Source organism: Sceloporus occidentalis, unplaced genomic scaffold (assembly GCF_023333645.1).
Source record: "Sceloporus occidentalis isolate IW3139 unplaced genomic scaffold, rSceOcc1.0.p SCAF_61, whole genome shotgun sequence".
In the NCBI taxonomy this organism is placed as follows: domain Eukaryota; kingdom Metazoa; phylum Chordata; class Lepidosauria; order Squamata; family Phrynosomatidae; genus Sceloporus; species Sceloporus occidentalis.
The window spans coordinates 1,610,002-1,635,096 of NW_028317041.1; the positions used below are offsets into that span (position 1 = coordinate 1,610,002).

At 36.3% G+C, this 25,095-nt stretch overlaps 1 protein-coding gene across 1 annotated transcript in view; it reads left to right on the plus strand.

Annotated features, from left to right (window-relative positions):
- Positions 1-23,311, plus strand: part of LOC149287394 (lipopolysaccharide-responsive and beige-like anchor protein) — a 269,868-nt gene extending 246,557 nt beyond the window's left edge. Inside the window, exons 51-56 of the mRNA XM_089492899.1 lie at positions 1,694-1,849; positions 3,746-3,913; positions 17,633-17,734; positions 17,874-18,070; positions 22,657-22,808; positions 23,221-23,311. Coding sequence (XP_089349025.1) covers positions 1,694-1,849; positions 3,746-3,913; positions 17,633-17,734; positions 17,874-18,070; positions 22,657-22,808; positions 23,221-23,311 — 866 coding nt within the window. The remainder of the gene's footprint in view (positions 1-1,693; positions 1,850-3,745; positions 3,914-17,632; positions 17,735-17,873; positions 18,071-22,656; positions 22,809-23,220) is intronic.
- The last annotated feature ends 1,784 nt before the right edge of the window (positions 23,312-25,095 follow it).

Below are 25,095 nucleotides of genomic sequence, written 5' to 3' on the forward strand. Positions count from 1 at the left end.
TTCTATATTGCAAATTATGAGTGCTGCATTTATTTATAAAGAGATAAGAATCTAAGCCTGTAATGGTTCGTATTGTCAGCGTCTATGTAGAAGTGTTAACTTCAGCAGAGTGGGTGATCGGCAACTTTTTAATACGTTGCCCGTCTTGCGAGATAGATCATCTTTCCAAAAGTGTGCTTTCTCCCAATGAAACCAATCTGTGTCGCTAAAAAGTAACACTCTTTTTCCTTATATGACGGATCTTCTGCGTGTTATACTTATTTACAACTGAATAATATTTTTGAAACATTAGAAGAGAAGCCAGACTTGTAAACGCAAGAACTCGTAATGCTGTCTCTCAGGTACTCTCTGCAATAACCGCAGTCCCAGGCTGGAATAAACGACAGCACTGACTTGTTTACCCACTAGGGGAACAGATTATTGCCTCGTAAAGAAACGCGAGTGTTCTTATTATTCGCATGGCATCTTAAGCAGAGCTCACAGCGGCTGCTTTATGGTTATATGAAAACTGTATTATTTTTGCAACACTGTTCCAGCCATATCCACGGGGTAAATAAATATCACAGAGGGTTTTTTGGTTTGTTTTTTTCTTAGTTTCTTTTTTGTTTTTTCTGTATAAGTTAAGTGGATAGAAGCATTATAGTTTCCAAGATGTGCACAATGTATACCAATTTTCATAAAAAGCTGCACATACTGCTCATATAGGGGGCGGGGGGGGGGGGTTAAAAGAAATGTTAAGTAACCATAACAGGTTCTCAATTAAAACCCCTGAAAATTCACATGCTGGTGAGCTTATTAGTATTTGTGTGCGTATATTTTAAATTATTCCTCTAATGCTTCTAATTACATGTTCTGCATCCTGATAACCTTCAGTGTCGATTGTGAGCCTAGAAGGGTTATATTTATAGGTATAGATATATCTGTGTGTGTGTGTATATATATATATATATATATATATATATATATATATACAAACATATGAGAGAGAGAGATGGATATCTGAGAGAGAGATATAGATAGATCTATAGAGATATCTATATGTATGTATAGAAATATATTTGTATTTTTAATTCCTTTTTATGCTTGGTTTCTAGTGGATTTTTTGTTTAAATGTGTAACACTTGTTGAACTGTTTTTTTATTTTTATAAAAAAAAATAAAAATGAAAAACTAAATTTATAAAATGAGTAAACCGAGATTGACTGTGAACATCAGCCAAGTTAAAGTAGCTATTTTTTGTGAGAGTTTTGTGTTTTATTACCAATAGCTTGGTTTGGAACATTAGTGGAATTTAACGTAGAGGAAGGATTAGAAGCGTCTTCTGTTACCATTTCTGACTTGTGCTGAATCATTTTCTGTCTGTTTTCCGCTTTTTTTTTTCTCCAGCAATGATCAGGTTAATTGTCTTCAGCTGTGATTCTAACCAAAAGCTAATTAACTTAACTATTAACTTAATTGCATTGTTATCTTATTTATACTTTGTAGTCAACCGTTAGTTCTAGTCATCCAGAATGAATCTTCTCGGTTGAGTTTCTCTGCTAGGCAACTGCAATAGTTATATTTTTTTTAACCGCACTTCCAGCCCTGGTTTCTTTTGGAAAGCTGCACTGGATCACATTCTGTTTAAAATGGTTAACCTGGAATGATAATGTGTGGCAGTACTGAATTTTCTGCATGTTCCTTTCTTATTACAGCTAGTAACACTGGAATGCACAGGAGACAAATCTCTGACCTTTTAGACCAGAGCATCCAGGTCCATTCCCAATGTTTTGTCATAACAGCTGACAATCGCTTCATCCTAGTCTGCGGCTTTTGGGATAAAAGTTTCCGTGTATATTCGACTGACACAGGTAATTTCTTTTATATTTAGATATGTGAAAATGATCTGCATGTTTTTCATATTTTTCAAAGGCTGATCCATATCTCGTTTGGTCATGGTAGTTGAAGTATACACATGTACTGCAAGTTAACTTTAACTGTTAATTTCCCAACTCACATTGAAAAATCCAAGACCAAAAGTGCTAAAAAAAAAAATAAAAAAAAAAATAAAAAAAATTGCACTTGGTATGTAATCACTAAATGACTCAGATTCCAATTAAAACCCAATTTTTTTCGAAGTAAGGTAAACAAGGATTAGCATATGTTGCTTTATGTATCAGAGCAAGAGACCTTATGTAGTTTTTCTTAAAATTTCTTCTCTTGAGAAATATACGCAGGCATTTTACCAAAGTAAACGTTCAACAGTTGGTCCATGAGTAGAGACCTGCGGTAAGATGGGAGCTTTAGACTTTAGTGGACAGATTGGATTTATTGAGTCCTTTCCTCCTTTCTTCCTTTTTTTTTATTTTCTTTAAAGATGCAGAATTTCTTTAATTACAATTTCCTTGATTAAGAATAGTTTAGTGATATGTTTTTTTTGTTTTAACTATCATTTTAGATGAGAATTAACCAATATTAGCTGTCTCCAGAGACTGCAAGAAACTAATATAGCTTGTCAGTGCTACAATATAGACATTCCCCCACCATCCCCACATCTTGTACATTCATACAGTATATATGACCCTGAATACGCTTTTGGTGTAAGTTTTATATAGAGTGCTCAACTGTATGATATGTTTTAACGATGTGAATATAGTGTTTTGGTTTTGTTTGTCTACTACTGCCACTACACCTCGGCAGGGGCCCTGGCGGAATATTCCCGCTTAGCGTTATGGAGATGTACTTTTAATAAATAACAGTGGTGTTAGGGTTAATATGATGCAGAAGTGTCAGTTTTAGAAGGGCTATTAGCTACGTGTACCAGTAAATGCATTTTTGTTGAAGGGTTTTATAGTATTCGCTCTGACATGTGGGACATGTGGGACAAGGGATTAACGCGTCTCTGAGAGCTGTTAGAAATGAAATTCTGCCACATGTTTCTGATTGTTTAATAGTTTCTCTATGTAAAAAAATAATATATATATATATATATATATATATATATATATATATATATATATTAAATCTGTATATTCTCTTTGAAAGCATATTTATTTTTGGTAGATAGGCATGTTCCCATCCCTGGAGTTTGCTATGTGAGTGGGATAACACTATTTTTATTTCTTGTGTCAAGCTCCAGAACGCATTCGATCCCCGTTGTAATGTATAGCTACGCGTTATAATAAGTGTTCAACTCAATTATACTTTATCACTTCTGAAAAAGGGGGCCCTTTTCTTTTTTAGCATTCCTTGTTTTGTTTTTTTACTTGTAACAGGAAATTCTTGTGGCGTAAATCATTTTTTCCAAAGTAGAGCCAATAGTGAAAAGGCATCATAAACTCCGTCCTGGCAGTGGGAATTATTTTCAGACGGCCTTTTACATCCAGCAGCGCTCGGAGCCGGTGTCTGTGCCCCCCTTCACTTTATTTCTTTTTTTATTTGTAACAGTGCTGTCAAATAAAACATATAATAAGAAAATGTGTTCTGTTGAGGAAAAAGAAAATCCAAGTGCTTGAGTTGAGACTATATTTTATGTACCTGTGTTGAGGAAAAAACAAAGAGAATTGAGTAAAGAAAAATGTAGAGCATGCTCTTTGGTATATAAGTTAAACCACCAGTCAAACATTAACTATTTTGCTTTTGGAGAACGGTAATAGTTATGAAATAAGCTGATGAAATATACCGTGCCCCGGAATAATGAATTAGTCATGTAGGATTACCAGGCATGACTGATTTTTATTGTAACCATACATTTATTTGTTTTTCAGGTAAACTGACTCAGGTGGTGTTTGGCCACTGGGATGTGGTGACCTGCTTGGCCCGGTCAGAGTCCTACATCGGAGGAGACTGCTACGTCTTGTCTGGATCACGAGACGCTACGTTGTTGTTGTGGTATTGGAACGGCAAAAACAACGGCATCGGAGACAATCCAAGCAGTAAGTGGCTGCAAAACCATGACCTCTAGAACTTTCACTATTCATTTTGACATAATCCTAGAATTATGTAATACTATTTGTATTAAAATGCTATTTTTATGTTTATTAATTGAAATTTAGCTTAGGGGTCTATCATGAATTTATCAATGCAGACAAATGTTAAAGATCACACTTGCGTTTATTTCGGATGAAGCCTTTTATCTGACGGAAGGAACACTTTACCGCTGCAGCCCTCAGATATCTGTGCGTAAGGTGGTGGGAAGAGATGGGGCTGGTGCTTCCTACGTGAAATCCCTCCTGGAAAGCGAAGCACACTGCCTAGGAAAGTTTGAGCATCTCTAGCCTCCATAGAGCTGCTGACACTGGGGAAAAAGTAGCAATGGCGTCATCTAGACGAAGGATGAGAGCTAAAGCGGTGGAAAGGTTATTCTGTCAGAAAGCCCTACATCTGGAAGGAAAGCGTGATCTTTAAAAGGACATTCAAATGTCCCATGCAGCCTCACCAACAAAGAAAGCGTATCAAACCAAACTAAGTGCGTTACGTTGCATTCAATACACTTTACAACAAATAAATAAAATTAAAGTACTTAGCCTTTTACAAGCATCCATGGCCCGGTTTATTGAGATATAAATTATATTCTCGTTGTTTCCCAAAAAATGTAAGCAGATTACTACCGGCTGTGTTACCGAATACAGATTTTTGTATCTGCATTTGGCTTTTATTATTTCCTCTGACTGCCAATGAGAATGTGATATCCAAAATATATGATATGAAATATATAAGACCTTTTATTCTTAATTTCTCTTTGGTCCTAAAATATGCCTTTTCCACAAAGCTTTGTTGCTCTATCTCCGTAGCGCTCATAATGCACTAGATAATGAGCTGTGAGGCTTGTTTTACTTTCCATAATTATGAAGTAAACCTTTTTTTCTAAAATTTCACCAGGTAACCATGATAAACAACCTTCACCCAGGCAGGGCAAAAGGGCAGCTGCCCTGGGCCCGTTCTCACGGGAGCTGTCCCTTGGGCCCCAGTCAGCCTAATCGTACCCAAGTGTGAAGTGGATTTCTGTGCAAACGCCTCACGTCCTCTCCACTAGTGTTTCCGTGTTGCTTCCACATCACCTAATGCAGAGAGCTGGGATATAACATAATATCCCAACACCCAGCGGCAGGCACATCGTAATTAAAGAAGCGTCTGCACAGACCTCCACCTCATACTCTGGTACGCTGGGGCTAGAAGAGCCAATAGTGGAGAGCTTGCCCCGGCCCCCATTAAATGTACAGACAGCCCTGCCTTCCACATTGGTAATAAAAGTAGAGGTGAGCGAGAAATACCTTTTTCATTCACGTTTTAGGAGAAAGCAGTCCTTAATGTATTCCTGATCTTTCGCCTACGGCTGTTATTTGTATTTGCATGTATACATAATTACAAAAAATGTAGATTTTTGCATAATAACTTAGTTATACTTAATAGTTGACTTTTCCCCCAAAACCAATATATTTTATTTTTCAGTCATACTGTTTCTTTTCATCATTTCCACGCAGATGGATTCTAGTAATTCCAGGCCACTTTTTGGCTGCTTATTTTGGAAGGTTGTGTATTATTTGGGTAAAGCTTTTATTGGTTGATATATTTCCACTGAAACAGCGGAAGGCAAAAAAAAAAAAAAAAAAGCCGTTGTTGCCTTTGGTATGAAAATATATTTTAAACTGTATTATTCTAAATACAGACATGTATTCTGCATATATTTAAATGCATATCATGTACTTTAATGTTTGAAAAACCCATGAAATACATGTAATTGTAGGAATGCATGTCATATAGATTTATAGAGGCCATATGATAAATATAAAAAGGTTTAGTTGAGGTGATTTTGGTTATTTGTGTTCCTTTTTTTTTTTGCACAATTTCACAGGTACATTAGACAAGTAGCACGTCTGTACGGGTTATAATATTCTGGTCTTTGCTGCTTTGCTTCCATCTCCCCCAGATATTCGTACTTAGTGACAAAAATGAATACTCTGTCATAAGGGGAAGGTATTTTTTGAAGCCCAGTAACAAATCCCAGCCCCGCTGTGTGCCAGCGCACTTCCTCCCACTCCGTACCGCTTTGAAAAATATTTTTTGCTGCGTTGGGAGGAATTTACTAAAAGGTGATCTTCAAAGTACAAACCACACTTCTTCATCTTGTCTTCTTTCGAATGTTTGCCTCCTACTCCTCCCTTTGCCCTTGCACGAACGAACGGCTTTAGCTTTCATTGTATGTTATATCTGCACAAAAATACCAAAGTCTCTGCTTTCCACCATTGAATTTTTCTTTTCTGCTAATGCTTGCATTTTGCATACTATCCTTTCTACTTTTTATTTTAGAATTTATGTAAATTTTAAAAAAAATTCCTGCAGGCTTATTTAAAAAAAAAAAGTTTGGTAGCATTTATTTGGCAACATAAAATGTATTATTATTATTATTATTAATTTCTTTTATATAAAATGTAATTAGCAAAATTTTCTCACTTTATCTTTTTGATAATTAAAACTTTTTTTTTTATTTTCTAAAGACTGAAAACTTATTTTTCATTATGTCCAAGCCAAGGTCTTGGACATCCGAAACGTAAAATATCTTTTCTGTTCCCCAAAAACTAATTCCTCCTTTTGCTGGCTTTTTGTATGATTGAGGTTGAGAGTACCGAGCCCATGCTAAGGTGTCTCAGAACTCTCTATCAGCCATTAACGATTTAGTATTAATAACTTTCTTGCAACGGTTTAAATGAATAAATATGAGGAGCCAATTTTTTTTCCCTTGTGCATATAAACCATCTAAAAAGTTCCTTTGTGTATATTCAATAAGTACATTAATGCAGGTTACCAGCCATGCCGCATAAATTTAATCACTTGCATAGTGCAACGTTTGTTGAAAAGAACTATTTTGCATCTTGTCAAATGCAGAAGTAGAATGTGGCTTTTGAAAGGTAATTAAAAATGATTTAAAAACTTCATTATGAAAAGAATATTGTGCTGGTGCAGTTTGGATCCCCTGAGCAGCACACAGTAAAATGCAGTAATTGTCTAACACGCAGGGTTTTATATTGGATGCATATTAAACCTCAAGCAACCAAAATATAAATACGAGGAAAAAAAATGTTTTTTCAAATGGAACTTACATATGTGATTTATTTTTTATTTTTCACATCACATACAATAAATATAATGCATATGAAATATAATTTAGATGGGCAAAATAACCAAATAAGCCTAGTCAAGAGGCATGGCATGTTTTTAGATGTGTATGAAAATGTGGTAAGAAATGGCCTTTAGAATCCCATAACTAGAATACTAGGGCAATGCTGCAAAGTCTCCAATCTGCAAGTATTGGTCAAAGTTTTAAGCCAATGCAGCAAGTACCCTTTGGAATTGGGCAGACTGGGAATAATTAGAGTGATGAATTCCAACCTTCGCTGTGCAGCCTGATGGATTATTGATGTCTATTTATTTTGATTCGAGGGATCAATACATCTAAAGCCCGATACCCACAGCTACAGCTTCTCTGACGTGAGCTATATGGTGTAATCGGATGAACTGGCATTCAGAGTTACTAGCTGTTTAAACTAATAAAATAAGAGGTGGGGAGAGACCACTAAGCACTCTGCAGAGACAGGGATCGGTTCACTAGAGAATCCAATCGTTTAATTATGGGGGGAAAATGCAACCTTTTCCTCTGCTTAGTTACCTCTACAATTAGTAGCGATTTGGTTCTCATAATGTAAATCACCCTATACTCCATGTTTTGGCTCCAGAATGAACAGTGGTGCATATAAAACCAGGTAGCCTACATATGATAGTATATCATATAGATGTCTAATGGAGTAATTTGTGGGGGGGTTGAAAATGATTTCACTGCATAAAGGAGGCAAATTATAAACAAGAAAACAAAAAAGAATCCGATAACCCAAAACAGTGGCTTAACTATTTGAAATATTACATGCACTACAGATGAGTCCCTTTTGAGGAGACGTTTTTAGAATGCTCTTGTGTAAAATGAAGACAAATATCTTATTTTATTTGTGTAGATGTGATGTGTTTTTGCATGTCTGGGATCTTTTTCATACAACGATTTTCTTGCTATAAGATCGGTAGTGTTCTTCGCAGCGTACACGGTATTATTTGCAAAACAATGGTGCCCCCTAGTGGCAAGTTTTTGGGGAAAAATGTGCTTAAAATATATTTTTAATCCAAATTGCATGGACCATGGCTGTTTATTAATTGAAGCAGAAGGGGTTACTCTTTGTTACATTTCACATAACGTGCTACAAACAACAACAAAAAAAGAGAGTACCCTGCCATAAAATCAATGTGGGAGGTGGACCTTGCTGCAAATAAGCACAGAAATTAACCAAATCTGATTGTATTAAAGAGACAGTTTACTGTTCTGGACAGCCCTGCTAAAGAGTGCATATTAAAGGACCCCGTGACTACAGGCATTCTTCAAAATCAGGGGAAAAAATAAAGCACTTATTTGTGGTGGAAGCTGCATCCGTAGTCTGATTCCTGTCACCAATTGGCTGCTTGAAGTCAATGGCAGCACTTTCCGCGCATGCACATATTAGGGGTCTGAACAGACCCTCGCCCACAGCGAGCCAGCGCTGGAGTTGACTTTCGGCAAGCATATCACATTCATGGTGATGTGCCCGGGCCAAATGCATCTCCTACATGGAAAGTGATGCATATGAGAGAATTCTGCAGAATCCTCAATGCATTATGGATGATGTAACCAAAAGTCAAATGTTTGGGTATACATACAGTATACGATATACATCTATGGTTAATATCCTTTTTCTGGGGAATAGCACACAGGTTTTGTTTTTATTATGTATTTTTGTGAAAAAGTTGTTGCGTTGGTTCACAGTGCGGTGGATGGCTTAAGCTCCAAGTATTTTGTTTGCAGAATCCTCCATGCTTTTGCAAGGGGGACACCCCAGCTATTATATGCATTAGTGCCTCTCATGGCTGGAGTGTCCCTTTACATCCCAGTTGCCAAAAACAAGTGGCCGAATATTTACACCCAACTAAATAATCTCCCGGTGATCGCTAGCTGCTGCCGTTACTTGCATGCCGTAGTTTCAGTAGCATAGCTGCTAACTGTTATCACAGAAACGTATGAATGAAATGAAGGATTCATAAACAGTATGATGGATAATATCACACTTCATTCTGGAACGGCTTGCCACCTATCTTGTGACGGCTCGAAAATCTATGGCAAATAGGCACTAAAGATTGAGCAGATGGTCACTTAAGTGTAAAGTAGGACAAGAGAGTGCATCGTAATCATTTTATCTTAAATGAATGAAGCCCCTGCACTGCTCTCTATTATAGACCACTGCACGCATAAACCGCTTATACCATAAACCAGCAGTTTCTTACAAAAAAGAACCATTTTGTGAGTATAAACTTCTGGTTTGCATTTTGATTTATAGAAATGAGTTCTAGAACAGGTGGTCAAGAAGTGCGTGCTGTAAATTATTAGCTTTGATAAGATGACCTAATTCACAGGCATTTTGTTGCCCAATATATTTCGGTTCTCCGCTGACAGATTCTTAGGAAGAAAACCTGTGTTCATTTTCTCAGTGGGACTGAATTAAACCAAGACATGCTTGTTTACCCTTCTCTAGTACATCTGTACCTAGTTTTCATGATGTGTTTTGGCTGCCCTCTCTACTGTGTGTTTTGGCTGCTGTTCACCCACCCAAAGAGTCGCGCTGCAATTTTTGTGGATTCTGCCACGTTATCTGCTGTCTTTCGTGTGTCCTACTCGGCAAAAAATGAATGACCATCTCGCTAATAATTCTATAAAGAGTTGCAGGAAACAAGGTTACCTGTAACACGGTCCCATGCTATTTAGGCAAGTCATTCAGTCTCTTCACTCTCCCGTTTTCCTTTATCTATACCAATGGTCGAATGGTGGTCACGTGTGCGGGAAATGTCTATTGAATGTAATTACCAGTGAGAGGTATTATTTTATATCACAGTTAAGTCCCCTGCATCAGTCCAAGGTTTATGCCATAACATGTCCATAATAATAATGGCCATAACGTACACTGATTGTACTGTTGGTCGTACTGGGCTTTCATTTGCCCCCAGGCCTATGAGCGAGGCATGTTGGCAAGAAGTGTGGCTTGTGGTATTATCCTGTATCTGCTGAGCGCACTTTGGGTTATGTAATGTCATTACATTTAGGTGACATTGGAGGTGAGCGTTTGTTATAAACATTTAAGAATGAGTATTTCTGACTACAAATATTACATTACCATTAAATAAATAACTAAATTAATCACCATTACTTTTTCTCTATGTATCGAGCGGACACATTCTTTTTTTTTTCCACATTTAATATGTACCATATGGTGCCTGATCAGCCCATATCTGAACACAGCACAATTATTTACCCTGCTGCGGGGAAAAAAATGAATGTATTATACAGCCCTTAGGGCTATGTGACATAAACAGAGAGAAGGATGATTTATGCCCGAAAACTAGAATTCTGTCATTTAAACCAAGAATTTGTGTAACTAGACGACGATGCAGTCCAAATGCATCGGTCTCTGAAACTCATATTTAACTAGGAAGTGTGATGGTGCGGCAATTAGTTTGCATTTACCGTTAGCGTAGTAAGCTGATCCCTAACGACGTGAGTAAATATTGCATGTAATTTTGTTTATTTTGAAAGGCATTATGTGATAGTGACATTGAAATGTATATATGCAGATATTCAACCCCCTAAACAATGTTTTAGCTTCTTGTGTTTATTGTAGCCATTGCCACTTGTTTTACTTCCTTGGAATAAATTGCACGGCCGTAGTAAAGTTTTCTGAGTTGGTACAAAAAGAGCGAGACTCGACGGATGTGACTAATAAGCCTTGGACTTGGTCTACAATTTGTATAGGACGGCCGATTGTTTCTGTATAGTACTATATAGAAAAATAGGAGGTGCATGTGCCACAAAAAAAAAAAACACATACCCCACTGTATAATTAAGAAAAAATATAATTTATATGAGCACAATGTTCAAAAACAATACAATAGTACAAGTGGGAGTAAATCTGCAATGAACTACATGCCACAAAAATCAGTTAATAGCATAACACATCAACAAATAGGCAGGAGGGCGGACAACAACGGTCCTGAAGTGTGATCCACAACGTTTCGCCAATAAAGGCTTTATTGAGGGTGGTCATATTGTATAGGACTGTGCTAAAATCGCCCTACACCAGGGTAGGTTGGACACCACTGCTGCCCGCTAGGTATTTTAGGAAACCCGCCGGCTACTCATTTTGACAACATGTAGTTGTGGTATCAAAGTGTTTTGTACAAAATGTGTGTGCCTTTTTCTTATTTCTACATAAATAAATTAATTTCTGTGTAGCCGTTTGGCAAGTTTCACAGTAAGAGAATTACTTTTTCTCTGCATTTCTTCTCACAGAATCCAGTTTTTTGGGACGTAAATCTTTGCTTTGCTCCGAGCCTGGTTAATATGATTTTTTTTTTTTGGTTTTGTTTTATTTTTTTCCCGAACTGACTAGCTTAATGTTTTCTTTCTAAAAGTAGCTACTTCACGAATGGTTGGGGGCCTCCTTGGTACCTTTTTCTTTCAGGAAACAGAATCTGTGCTGTAATTATTCACATTACAGGGATATAGATCACGGTTTGATGTCATTACTACAAAGATATGCTCTCAGTCCATAAAAATGCCACTACAGATTTATGCTATGAGAATGTCCAACCACTCCTAAGTAGCACTTTTCAGAGAATGCAGCGGCCGGTTATTTTTTGCTTTCCTTGTGTATATTTAGACAATTTACGCTACTGTAATACATGTCTATGGAAATATTTCAAAAGCACTCTAAAGTTTGTGAAAGAAATATGTGAATACAAGAATATGGAATTAGATTGGCTCGTTTACAGTAAGACGTTGGTATCTGCATTTAAAGTTGGTTTTCGATACGTTGCAGATTATGCCAAAGATGCATCAATTTTAGTTTTAATTTGTTTATATGTTCTTTATACAAAATGTTTGGGTTACAGATTTGATTTTTTGTTACCCAAGCTATAGTGGATTGTATGTTGTTGCCCGAAATCAGGGGCAGCTTTATTTTGTACAGTCATTGCATCAGTAAATGGTTTTGGCCGATAATGTTGCAGAGTAATATACACACATGGCAACTGAAGTGGCTACTGGAAACTAACTCTAGTTCAGTAAGTTCAGTTCAGACAGCTAACAAATACTAGTGGAAGAATGAAAGAACATGCTTTCGCATATGCATAGCAATTCATTATTTAAGTGAAATGTTTCTGGTTAAGCTATTCAAAGAGTGGCAATAAAGAACTCACCTGGAAAAAACAACAAAAAACTATATGCCTCTTAACCCCTTAAGGACAATGCTCTTCTGTGGAATGAAACACCGTTATAACTAAATACCGCATTAGAAACAATTTTCCGGGTTATGTTAAATTCCAAACCTTTTCCCAAAATGCTGTAATCCAGTAATTTTGCCTCCCTCATAATTTTTGCCAGGAACACCTAATGGTCACATGACACAACCATTACATTGTTTGATTTATGGAATGCCAGTAGGTTCTGTAGCATCGCTACAATACAGGAAAGTGAACATTAACACTGACAATACATAACACATCAGGCATACAGAAGAAGAGGGCCCTGCTCTTCTGAGCTTACAGTCTGTTAGGAGGTTGAGGAGGAATAAGACAGAAGGTGAAGGACTGCGGGTCACGTGGGGAAGTCAGGAGTGGAGATCTCAAAATTGTGGAAAGGACCGATGGTTTTATTTTAGAAAGCAAGTTGTGGGCGTTAGGTTCACCAAAACTCACCTGTTCAGAGTGGCACAGTCAATGATAGGTTGTTGCCATTGAAACTAAAAAAATCTCAATTTTTGAGTTAACCTTTCGGAGGAAAGCTCTGCTAACATTTCTTTGAATGTCAGAGTGCTGACAATGTTTTATCCAAGTGGAACGTCGCCTTTAAGAAGCAGCTGTGTTTTGTATTAAACTGTTGAATTTATGCACTAAATGAGTGTAGTTTGGTTGAAACCAGAGGATGTGTTACTTACGCATTACCAGAGCCAGCTTAGCTCTTCTTGCAGGAGAAGCCCCTTGGAATTAACCCTGCATAACATGGAGTCGGTTATATTTCTACAATCCAGTGTTTAGTGAATAAGCCACTCTTCATAGCGGTTCTACCAAAGCATTGTAGCCATTAAATTGGTTTAAGTGGCCAAATACAGTGAAGAGAAATAGAAATATTTGAGTGAATAAGTAGAAGGATTGCCGTGATCTTCAGTCTGTCATGCCTTGTTCATCATCTTTAAAAGATCTCCATAAAGATACAGAGAGCAGTCTTTTCAGCCCCTTCAGCACCAGTGCTCATAAACCTGTTCCAGGGACAAAGACTCGTTTTTTTTGTCTTTGAAGTAGTTTGGCCGGGTAGATTTTAAGCCTGTTTTACCAAACACAGTTTAGAAAAGTTTTAAATGGAGCCGCTTAAACCAGTAATAAGATAAAATGTTCCCAATGCAGAAAACCATGGCAATCTTCTGAAGCTGTAGCAGCGCCAAATCTTTTAAGAAGATCTGTTCTGCTTTACAATCGGCTATTAAATGGATCTTTACCATTCAGAAAAGCGTCCACTAAAGCCCCAATGTTGTGCTCCACAATTTATTTTTTTCCCGGCTTTAGGTTTTGTTATTGAAACTGTAAGGTTGTGTAAGGGGCTCGCATTACAAAATAGATGTGAAACACATTTTATTCTTCATGGTTTCATTCAGTGCCTATTAACTGCATATAAACATTTTTATAATTTTACTTTACTTGTGTAAACTAATCACATTTTATTTGTCCTTTACAACAATATATATTTTTCTTATTGAAAACACCCCAAAGTACCGCAATGTCCAAATAACATTGTTAACCTAAAGTGGTTTTTGCATTTTTTTTTACATATTTATTATACATGTAGCCAAGTTGACTATTGTTAACTTGTGGTTTTTATATCCTCATATCTTGTTGTACGAACTCAACGATCACTGTGGGCGTATCTCCATGTTCAGAAGACGGATGGATGCATAGAATCTTAAATTCAGAAATCAAATATGGGGAAAAAAAATCACAATGTAATAAATAAGTGAAAAGGGGCAACTCAAACCTTTGTAATCCTAGGCAATTCAAAAGTAAAGCCTTATGCAGCCCCATCTAATATATAACATTGCAGGCAAGCTAAAGTATAGTTTTTAGTAGTTTTTAGAACAATGTATGTGCAGAATACCTGTTTGCTAAGGTCAAATAGTTACTTTTCCTTCTCGTTTTCTCTGATTTTATCATAGGGGTCCTTGAAATGAGCAAAAACCATGAATTGTTTAAATATGTTTCTGTTTATTCATCGCGTTGGTTTTTGGAAAGAGCTGCTATTAGTCTGTATAGCGGGTAGCTCCTGCACGCTTTATGTGCTAGTTATTATACTTTTTTGGCGTCTGGCTGTGTGGAATAAAGTGATTTGTAGATGAGCATTAAAAAGCTGATGATCACAGCGTGGCATTGATCTCTGCTGTAGGCTGCCATAACACTTTAATGCTTTCTTTTGCCCCACAGCTCAGTTCTCTTAGGACTTTATAGTGTCATTTTTCCCTAGATAAATTATATTGGGGCTGTAAAATTCATGAAGTTACAGGTACGTTTAATTACAAACTTAAATTACATGTCTCTCTGCTTAATGTGACCTGATTTTGTCTGGAGTGTTAATGGTAAGAGGTGTTATTTTATTTAGTGCCCATGCGGTAACTCCTATTAATGGCGTGGAGCACTAAACTTCGGTATAGAATGGCAAAATGGTTCATGCACTTAACATACTCGAGCTTGAGTTTCTGGGTAAATGTTGATAACTCCATTACCTTATCCAAGATAAGATATCCTTAGTTCTAACAATTCTTAGAGACTGCATCAAAAGGCATGGAGATCACAGTAAAATATTTCTCTTTAAACACACAGAATTCCCGAAATAGTTGTGCCCTTTACGTTGTATATTATATGTACTATGTACAAGTGACTAATGCGCTTCCATAAATCAGTTCCATTGGTAAAAGAATGAGTTGTATGAATATCAGGAGCACATGGCAACAAACTTGATTCATACATGTTTAAAGTTCTGACCTTTGACATTTAAATATGAAACCTACTAATCTCTAGGTGAGCAGCGTTGTGTGTTTCCTACAGTGTACTGATGTGCGTTAAGATAGATGTTACTCCATACAGTAGACCTACAGTGTGTAAACTTGTTAGCTTTCTCACCTTATGTTTTGCTTTGCATATGTCATGTAAAGAAAGTTCATGTTTTATTTGGGGAACAAGGGGGGGGTAGTTTGGGGGGGGTTAAAAATCAAGCTTTAATAAGAAAAGGAAAAACAAATTTGCCATATGTATATGTACATGATATATTAATGTATCTGTTACATTTGATTTTATGTTTTACATTTTGAGAACCAAATACTATCTAAGCACTTGCAGCTGGAGATAAATAACTGCACTTTTTACAAAGCACTTTTTTTTTTTTTTTTTTTTTTATTATTATTTTAAATGTCATTATTGCAGAATTATGCTTTTTGGTTTCTTCATTCTCTCACACTGCTCAGTATATAAATATATAGATTTCCTGTTTTGGATATCACTTGTATGTTATAAGTTCTACCCCCTATTGTTCTGTTTGGGCAGTTACTACTTCTTTAATACTTGGCATGTAAATGTGAAGACTTCATATAGCTATTAAGAAAATGATAATTCTGTAAGGCTGTTTTTTGTAGTTGATAGCCTGTGTTCTTTCTGATCTGTATGTAAAAGAGAGATGTCTTTTTCAATTACACTGTCGCACATTCGTACTAAGGTCAAGATAAAGAACCTCTTGATCTCCTTCAAACTACTCACATGCCGACAGTATAATTTCAAAAAAGCCCTTCCCCCTTCTTTCCTCTTGCAGGTTTGGTACATGAAAAGAAAAACCCATATGCTAAACATTATTGCCGTACTGAGCTGCCTGTCTGTGGCGACTGTGTTACCTCTTTCTCTGATTATAGTGCTTTTTCCCTAATTTTCAAAAATCCCCTCCCCAGCACTCAGAAGGTATTCACTGTGCCCTAAAGCAAGACGTGCTATTTTAAACAATTTGCAAGAGTGAAATATCAGCTAAATTACATGTTATTAAACAATATTACTCAAAGATCAGAGCAAAAAACACAAATGTGCGCTTTTTGTAAAAACACTAGTAAGCACACACACACACATACATATATATATATATATGTCAATCCTGTCCTACCCACCAAACTGAAATCATGCCCTCTTCCTCTGGTAATCCTCATTTAATATAAAACTAATAAAGTTGCTTGTCATGATCTAAATTAGATAAATCGGAACAATCGCCATGAGGTATTCCAAGGATCTATATTCCATACCTTTAGTTTGCTTTCTTCTTTCCCCTTTATACTAGTGAATGAAGTGTACCCAGCTCGTTGAGATATGCGCTGTTATGTGTCATTGTTAAACAGTGATGTAAAACAGAGCCGATTTAGAGAATAAAGGAAGGCTGCTGTGATACAAGCTGTGTAATAAAAATGCACATTATTAAAAAAGTTTAGATGCAGAACCGCTTTCATCATGTATGCAGATGGAATGGTCCATGCATGTAGTCTTCCATAATGCCAAAGGTTTGGGGATTCAAAAGTCAGTTCTTATAGAGATTGGTACTCATCATCGAGCTACAATAAACTGTGGCTGTCCTTGGTATTATATTTTGAATACGTATTTTATCGTAGCCTGTGATCGTTATTTGCCATGGAAGGTAAACTAAGAAAAAATATATTTTCACAATATTATCTCTTTGTGCAGTTGTGGGATTGTTGAACCATAAGAACTCATAATTAGGTGAAAAACAGTAGACTTTAAACCTTTGCGTCGCCTGAATCCCACCAAGTTCAGTGCAGAGACTTCAAAAAGTCTCCACCTTAATGCTAATGGAATCGTTTCACACTATGCACCGTTTCATTGCTTTCTTCTATGCCTCAAAGAAAAATTAATGTCTCCAGCCTGTCATATTCTCCCGAAATCACTATAGAGTGCATGTCTCAAAGAGAAATCATGACTGAAAACACTGGGCTTTGTGCTGGGCCAAAGTCTTCTGCATCCTTGTCGATGCAGATGAAGACAAAGAGCAGGGGCCATTTCCCGACCCATTTAGATATAATTTATTGTTTTCCATATTATTTTTGAAGCTCTTTCGTTGGCCATGTGTTGAATAATCCATATACACCTGCACTCGTGTCATTAAATTATACTAAAACTATAACATACCAAATCCACAGGAAGGAATCAAGACTGTTACATGTGGAAGCAATACATCTATAGTAATATGGTTGGTCAGTATCACACATAAGACATTATCTTCTGCTTCATCTGGACTGCTATACCCCTGATGACCTCATCAAAGCTTTAAGTGTAAGAGAGCTCAAGCTCTCTTTCCTGTGAAACTGTGTTCTAATTGGACCTTATAAAGAAATTGCCTTTAAATGGACCTGCCTTACTGGCAGATTATAGGGAACAGGATTGTTTAGACTATTGATTTTTAAGGAATGATTTGTGAATGCATTTCTTGCTTTCTCTTACAGATGAATTTGCCACTCCACGTGCAATTTTGACAGGCCACGACTGTGAAATTACCTGTTCCACTGTCTGTGCAGAGTTGGGTTTGGTTATAAGTGGCTCCAAAGGTAATATTTTTTTAACGTTTAACCAATTTAATTAGGTTTGTCCAGTGACCACGTGTATTGGCCTTCTCAATAGTAGTTTGAGATTGATACGTGGTGACATTTTGCTTTGTCAATAGATATTCTTCTTGATGTTTTTTAGAAGGTCCATGCTTGATACATTCTATGAATGGAGACCTTTTGAGGACCCTCGAGGCTCCAGTGAATTGCTTGCGACCAAAACTGATCCAGGCTTCAAGAGAGGGCCACTGTGTTGTTTACTATGAAAAGGGCCTTTTCTGTGTCTTCAGTGTGAATGGAAAACTTCAGGCCACCATGGAAATTGAGGATAATACAAGGGTAAGTGAATGCGGCTATTTTCGAGGAATATATTACGAATAGACTTTTTTTTTTTTTTTTTTTTGTTTTTAGCAAGGCCACATTACAGCAGCTTTGTGCTGGGGTCAGCTTGGATAATGAGATAATTTTGTGTTGTGAATTTATATATACACACATTTTATAAATTTGGTGCACAATAAACTAAAAAGATCCTAATGCAAACACTCCCCTGTTGGTCCGTCATCCAGCAGAAACATTATGAGATAATTAAGCCTGAGTAGTAGTTTCCTTTTTTCAGTCTTCATAGTTATGCCATGAATTGAAAACTATGTGCCCCATTATAAAAGCCTGTTGGTCAGGGATGTATCTGCTTTGTGTTTATTTTTAAACGCATTTTCAAGCTCCAGAACTAAAAAATCTTAAGCTTTAAAAAATATTTAACAAATGTTTCCAGCACACAAAGGGTTATGCCCTGGTTAGTGGATAACATGTGGCATCTCTATGCTCATCCATAAGACCCAACAGTAGTTCCAGGTCAATTGAGAGAAGTCATGAAGAGGAAGAGACATCAGGTGGAATGCTTTGTACCTGCAAACTCCATAATATTATGTGCATTAAACAATCATATACCACCCATGTTTAGGAGGATTATGACCCATGACTTTAACCTTATCGCCTAAACTAGGAAAGGGTCCCTTTTTGTCATTTCAAAGCACCATCCTCATTTAATATCCTAATGACAGCGTCTACATGAACAGTGTTAGAGCGTGGGAGTGTTCTATTAAGGTTGTGCTTAAATAAATGCTAAACAGAACGCCTAGAACTTCTGTTTCGTTCCACTTGGTTTGTATTGGCCAGAACCTTATTTTGAGATTTAACTTCCAGCATTCTGAGTGCGTTTTCAGTTGCCTGCTTCCAAGTAAGCCTTCCACGTGATGTAGTAGGATTAAAGCACATTTCTGCCAGACATTAGTATTGTAATAAACTTTATAGGTAAGCTACCTAGTTCCTAGTGCTTATTTTAGCCGGGATCAGATAAAAATGCTATGCTAATAAACACGTTATAAAATACGGTAAACATAAATAAACAAAATTCTCCCAGAAACATTTTGCGTATCAGTTTTAAGTTAGCACTCTTTTTATATGCTGTTGTATTTTTCTATGCAATGTGTTTTTCACATATATCAGCACAATGGAAGCATGTGTTTCCAATTACAAACGGGGTGCTTTTGTAGCTGTAAATTTATGTTTCAATTTGACATAGAAAAATGTTACTTGCAACCTGTGTTTTTATTTAGTCTGGTGGTGCAGACTACACAGGCAGAGCTAAACAAATGACTAAAAGTGTAGGATTCATCAACTTCCCAGGTGTGGTGCGTACTAAATAACGGTGTGCTATTAATTACGTAATAAATGAATGTCCGTAAGATTACTACTAATTGAGAAGTGGGCTAATGCCGATACGGTTAATCACAGATTGGTGTGTCTCACTAGAGAGCGAAAGTACGGCTGGTATCAAATCGATTTGATCATAGCACAAATTGTACTAATACTGAATATTAAGAACATAGTGTATTAAGGCAAAAATGTGCAATTCTCCACTGATTTTCCGCCCCCCATCTCCATTGCAATTATAATGTTGATAATCTGTCACTTTCAGTTGTGATTATGTTGTCAGCCATGCTAATAAATCTGCAAAATATCTTGAAATCCCTTGTTGGCTAAAACAATTTCTGTAGTGTTTCAGTCTGTGCCGGAAGCTGGAATTTGTTGCCTGAGGCATGGGAAGTTCCGCTCTCTGCAGTCCAGCTGAACACGTGTACCACATCCTTGGTTTTCATTCTTTCACTTTTTTCCCCTTTTGTTAAAACTCCCTATTGGGTTCTAGACTTAAACAATCCACGTCTTTCCATTTGCTGCTGCTCTTTATCACGCTTAACAGCCAAGTGAGTTATTAAAGTCTAGCTCTTCCGATGTGAACTATCTGGCCATGGCTGGACCAGACTTATGTTTTCACCGCTTGCTTCTCAAGTAATGGGAAGGGGGAAGGGTGCTAGAGGTGAAGCCAAGGAAATACAAGGTCAACTCTGACTGCTATGACTGAATGAGTGGAGTTAAACAGGTTGTGTTTCATGTGTCATGGTAAGCCTGAGCCACAGGATGTCGACAAAAGTAACAATTTACAATCATCAGACACGGGACAGAATTCTAATTTACTTTCTTGTAGCTTGCGACATGAAAACTACCAAGAGACCTCCAGATGCCTGGGGATACGCAGAGGCCTAATCAACATTATACACCTGTTTTTGTTTTAAATACTGCATTGCCCACCAGAGCCCCAGCCAGGAGCACGTCAAAGCAAATCTAGCATGCAATGTTTAGATGTCAAAATGAATCACTTGGATGGAAGAGAAAATCCACTCCTAAAATCCAACTGCTTTTACCTGAGGCAAAGACATAAAAACCAGGCACCCCAGAGGAACCAATTATTTGCTTTGCTTTACGATTAAAAAGGGCACTGTAGCTACTCATATGCCACAGTACACCAGAAAAAAATATTTATTTCTTTGTAGGAAATAAAGGCACAAAGCAACAATACAGGGTCTTCAGGGTTTTTTTTGAGATTTTTTGTTTTACAAATTCTTTCTAATGCATAACCATATCCATTTTAGATTCATAAACTGTTCCGGGTTCACAAAGTTGTTTTTGTTTAAATAAGTATTAAATGGTAAAAACAATACATATATAAATTAAAAAAAAAATTTTTGATTCTATCCCAAATACTGAATCGTATAATTGATATGCAGAGGCATATGCAGTCTGTAATTTAATTTAGTTTTTTTATTTGTAGACGTGGAATTTTGACACTTCCGTCTATATTTTCAGTTGCTGGTATAAAACTCCTTTTTGTTTGTTAAAACAATTCTCCAATGAACTACTTTAATGTCCATTTGCTGAAAAAATTCGTCACTTATTAGTTCATAGCCAAGTAACTAGACATCCAATTTTATAAAAAAATACAAATGTGCCTGTAAGTTTGAGTTTTGATGAACTCATCAGATACTCTTTGGCATCTATGAATTAATAGATTCAGCGCGGAAATTAAAAATGCTAGCGCCGTATGAATTAATGATAATTGATTGGGTTTCCGTCATAAAGCATATCCTGCACTTGATATTCAAATTTACACATAATGTCTTACTGTTGTCTACCTTCACTATAGATGGACAGTTGAGTTTCTTGGGTTTACTTGGACAGTATAATTTGTCCTAGGACCACAGAAAAATGTTAAGTACTTTTATATTAAATAGAAAAAAAAACTATTTGATCAACTAACTTGTGCTTCTTGCAAATGGTATATCAATAGTTTAGGTTCTTCCACCTGGACAGTTTGAGTTGTGTCTTCTTTGTTAAACTTGTAAGTATATTTTAAAAGAGCAGTTGATTCTTTAAAGGAAAAAGATGTTTGAATCCAAGCTGCTCTGTTGGTCCTCAAATATTTTTTTCTGTTGTCCTCCTATGCAGCTACATCTATGTTCTAGAATTTGGCCAGGAAGCAACACTTAGGGGTAAAAATTCTGCTAGTGATTTGTGATTTATGTATGTGTTTTGGGAACTTCTTGCAAAAACAAAACATTAGCGTGAAAGTTTCTTTAGCATTGAAGTAAAATGAAATGCGGATTATAGGACATATTTAAGAAGAAATGTGCAAATAGAATAGATGACTTTAATTTAATACAGACGTCAGGAATCTCTGGGTTATATAAGGGTTAAAGATTAATGGCTTTAATTTGCTTCTTACTATAGCATTTCTCTCATATAAAGCTCAGATTATAAAACGCAATGAACTGTGACTGAGAGGTTAATGGATTTTCTTCAGATGAATTTTCTAAGTGTAGCAAATAATTATTTGTCATGGCAATAATTGCAGTATCCAAATAGCCTCAAGACATTGCCGGTAGTACAAACAATGGATCAAAATGAGTATTGATTTAGCTTACAGACACCGTGCCCTGCGGAAGTTCTCTACCTTTTGTATTTCAGAATATCGATACATCGCATTTATAATATAATTTCATGAACATATGATAACACTAATTAAGATCATTACCCAGTCCTCATCACAGTATCAAGGCTCATTTCAGCTGTTCACCTCTTTAAATACTAGGGGTCTTAAGCATCTTTTTCATGGAAGTAGCAGAATTGCTACATTAACAAATTTACCTAATTTCCATGTATGTGATTTTTTTTTTCATATGTTATGAATATAACCTATAGATGTGTGTGTATATAGCAATATAGTATTAATTCAAACGTGTGTGTATATAATATATATATATACAATATGTTGTAAACATTCTAGCCATAGCAAGTTATATAGAACCCAGCAATCTGGTGCAGCCCTGAGTCTCTTATTGTGTGTATATATATATATATATATATATATATATATATATATATATATGTATGTGTGTGTATATATATATATATATATATATATATATATATATATATATAATATATATAATGTATGTATGTGGGTGTGTATAGTTAATATTATGTACTTAACGTTTGTAGAAATAACATATGTCTGTTTAACCTGACAGGCAATCCTGCTTAGTCGAGATGGACAGTACCTGCTCACAGGAGGAGATAGCGGAGTAGTCATCGTGTGGCAGGTATCTGACATGAAGCAACTCTTTGCGTATCCAGGCTGTGATGCTGGGATCCGTTCTATGGCCTTGTCTTTTGATCAGAGGTAAGAATTATGGATTGAATAACCATGTTGCTCTATATGTAATGGACGACGCATATCTTAAAATAATGCTAAGAAATATTTTGTTTGTAACTTATGATGAGGGGAAAAGTACTTTTTGAGCCTATTAGTATGTGCTTTGTGGCCCTTGACACTGGTAAACAGAGGCCACTTCGGGCAGGGATAAAAATGGTGACAGATGCAGGCATAATGCATGGGGATCAAGCAGACCCCTTAATGCTTTATATGAGAGGAAAAATTAACTTGCAAAGAATATTTTGAGCAATATCTGTTTTTTTCTGCATTTTCACAATGTTTATGGCGGTTATTTTACCCATTGCCATTTACAACTGCAGATTCTTTTAAACAATGCCAACTCCCTACAGTTAATATTTCGTCTCAATTTCCATTTCAGGTGCATAATGACTGGCATGGCATCTGGGAGCATTGTGCTTTTCTACAACGATTTTAACCGCTGGCATCATGAGTACCAGACCCGATACTGATACAGACACAAGGATCTATCACTAGAAATGATATACATCACCTACTGAAGCACTGATTCTCCTTACTCCTCTTACAAGGTGGTTTCACAAGCAAACGAGCAGGGCGCCACTGCGTTTTGGTCCTTATAAATACTTATGCTACATCTGAATGTAATTTAAATGAAAATTTAAATTAGCAAACTATTTTTAGAAGTAACTGCTATTTTTCTAGATCTTGCTTTACTTTTTTTTGTGGGGAAAGGGTAACAGCAGCAAACATAACAGCTGCTGGGTTCTGTAGTAAAAACAAATACATATACAAATATAGATATATTTTTTAGTCCTAATGGAGAGTCTATTTTCATCTATGTGAGGGACAGATGCCTAAATATGATGGTTAAATACACATATTGCAGGTCTTTCATAGTGGCCGTGGCTAGCTTTCTGTGATTTTAATTTTAACAGACTGGCAGAGTTATTGGGGAACATTTTAAACTGCGTAACCTTACTTTTTGTGTCATACTGCAGTTTGTATTGTTTTTTTTGGTTTTCCCCCTTTTTTTCCCCTCTACCTGATTGGAATTAATGGATATTTAAGTTTCAAAATGTTATAAAGAATCTTTCATCAGGACTTAAGAACATATAAATTCATCTCAGAATGGGTCAGACGCTGGTGAAAACCAAGCACATGAGAAAGTATCAGTGGAGCTGATGTTACATCTCCAATCACTCAAATCACTCAACTTCAGAAGAACTGTTTCCTTGGCATTATTCTTATAAATTGTTTGGTGTTACTATTAGTAGTCTAATTTTTCTGTTATTCAATCAGATAAAACACCAATCTCTTCATAAGCCCAGAAGATCTATATATCAGCCTGTTTACTTTCTAATGCTTTACCACTAGATCATGTTAAAGAACAATCTTTGGGCAAAACTGGACCGACGAGTCAGACATAAAGTAATAATGTATACTAAACCACAGGGAGTTATTTTGGTGTTTGCTTAGTTCTACCCCCAGATTGCTGTGAAAATATTTGTGAAGAGCTGTGTTGTTTTGTAAGTCCATATTTCAAAAAGACTTTGTAACTTGTGATCTGTGTATGAGCTGAACCTACATTCCATATCTGTCCATACTTAGGATAAATTTGTCCACCTGCTTGCGGAGGCAGCCCACCTTTTTCTACACATTGTGACAATCTTTTCATTAGCTGAATTGTGGGATAAAATAGCAGTTTGAACAGAAAAAAATAATAATAATAAAACAAACATTTGTAATTGAGACTCCAAGAACTTAAAACTGCTTTTTGTGTTTTGTTGATGCACATGGGTAATCATAATGGAAGCTGGTGGTAAAAAGAGGTTATCATACTAAATACTCTGCAGCTGCTCATGGTTATAGGTACTTAATGAACATACATTATCAGAAAACTACTATCTAAAAGGCCCTCCTATGCCTGATCGTTTTGTTCATGTGTTTAAAAGGTTTGTAAAAACACTGACACTTGGTCCATCGATGCACCATCATGCATTTATGCACAGCCTATATTACAGGTCCTTCCTAACTAGATTTATTAAGAGTTAAGATGTAAATGTTTATTGGAAAATGTTTCATTTTGACTTGAGCATCATTCCACATCAATATTTCAATGCCAGGTCTGTGTGTAAAAAAATAAATAAATAAATAGAGAGATTAAAAAGGTTTCATTGGGGATGTACCTTTTCTCTACAGAGACGGGGGGAAAAAAACACCTAATTGTGAAACATTACCCTGATTATATAAAGTGTTTCTTTGGAACAGCTGGTGA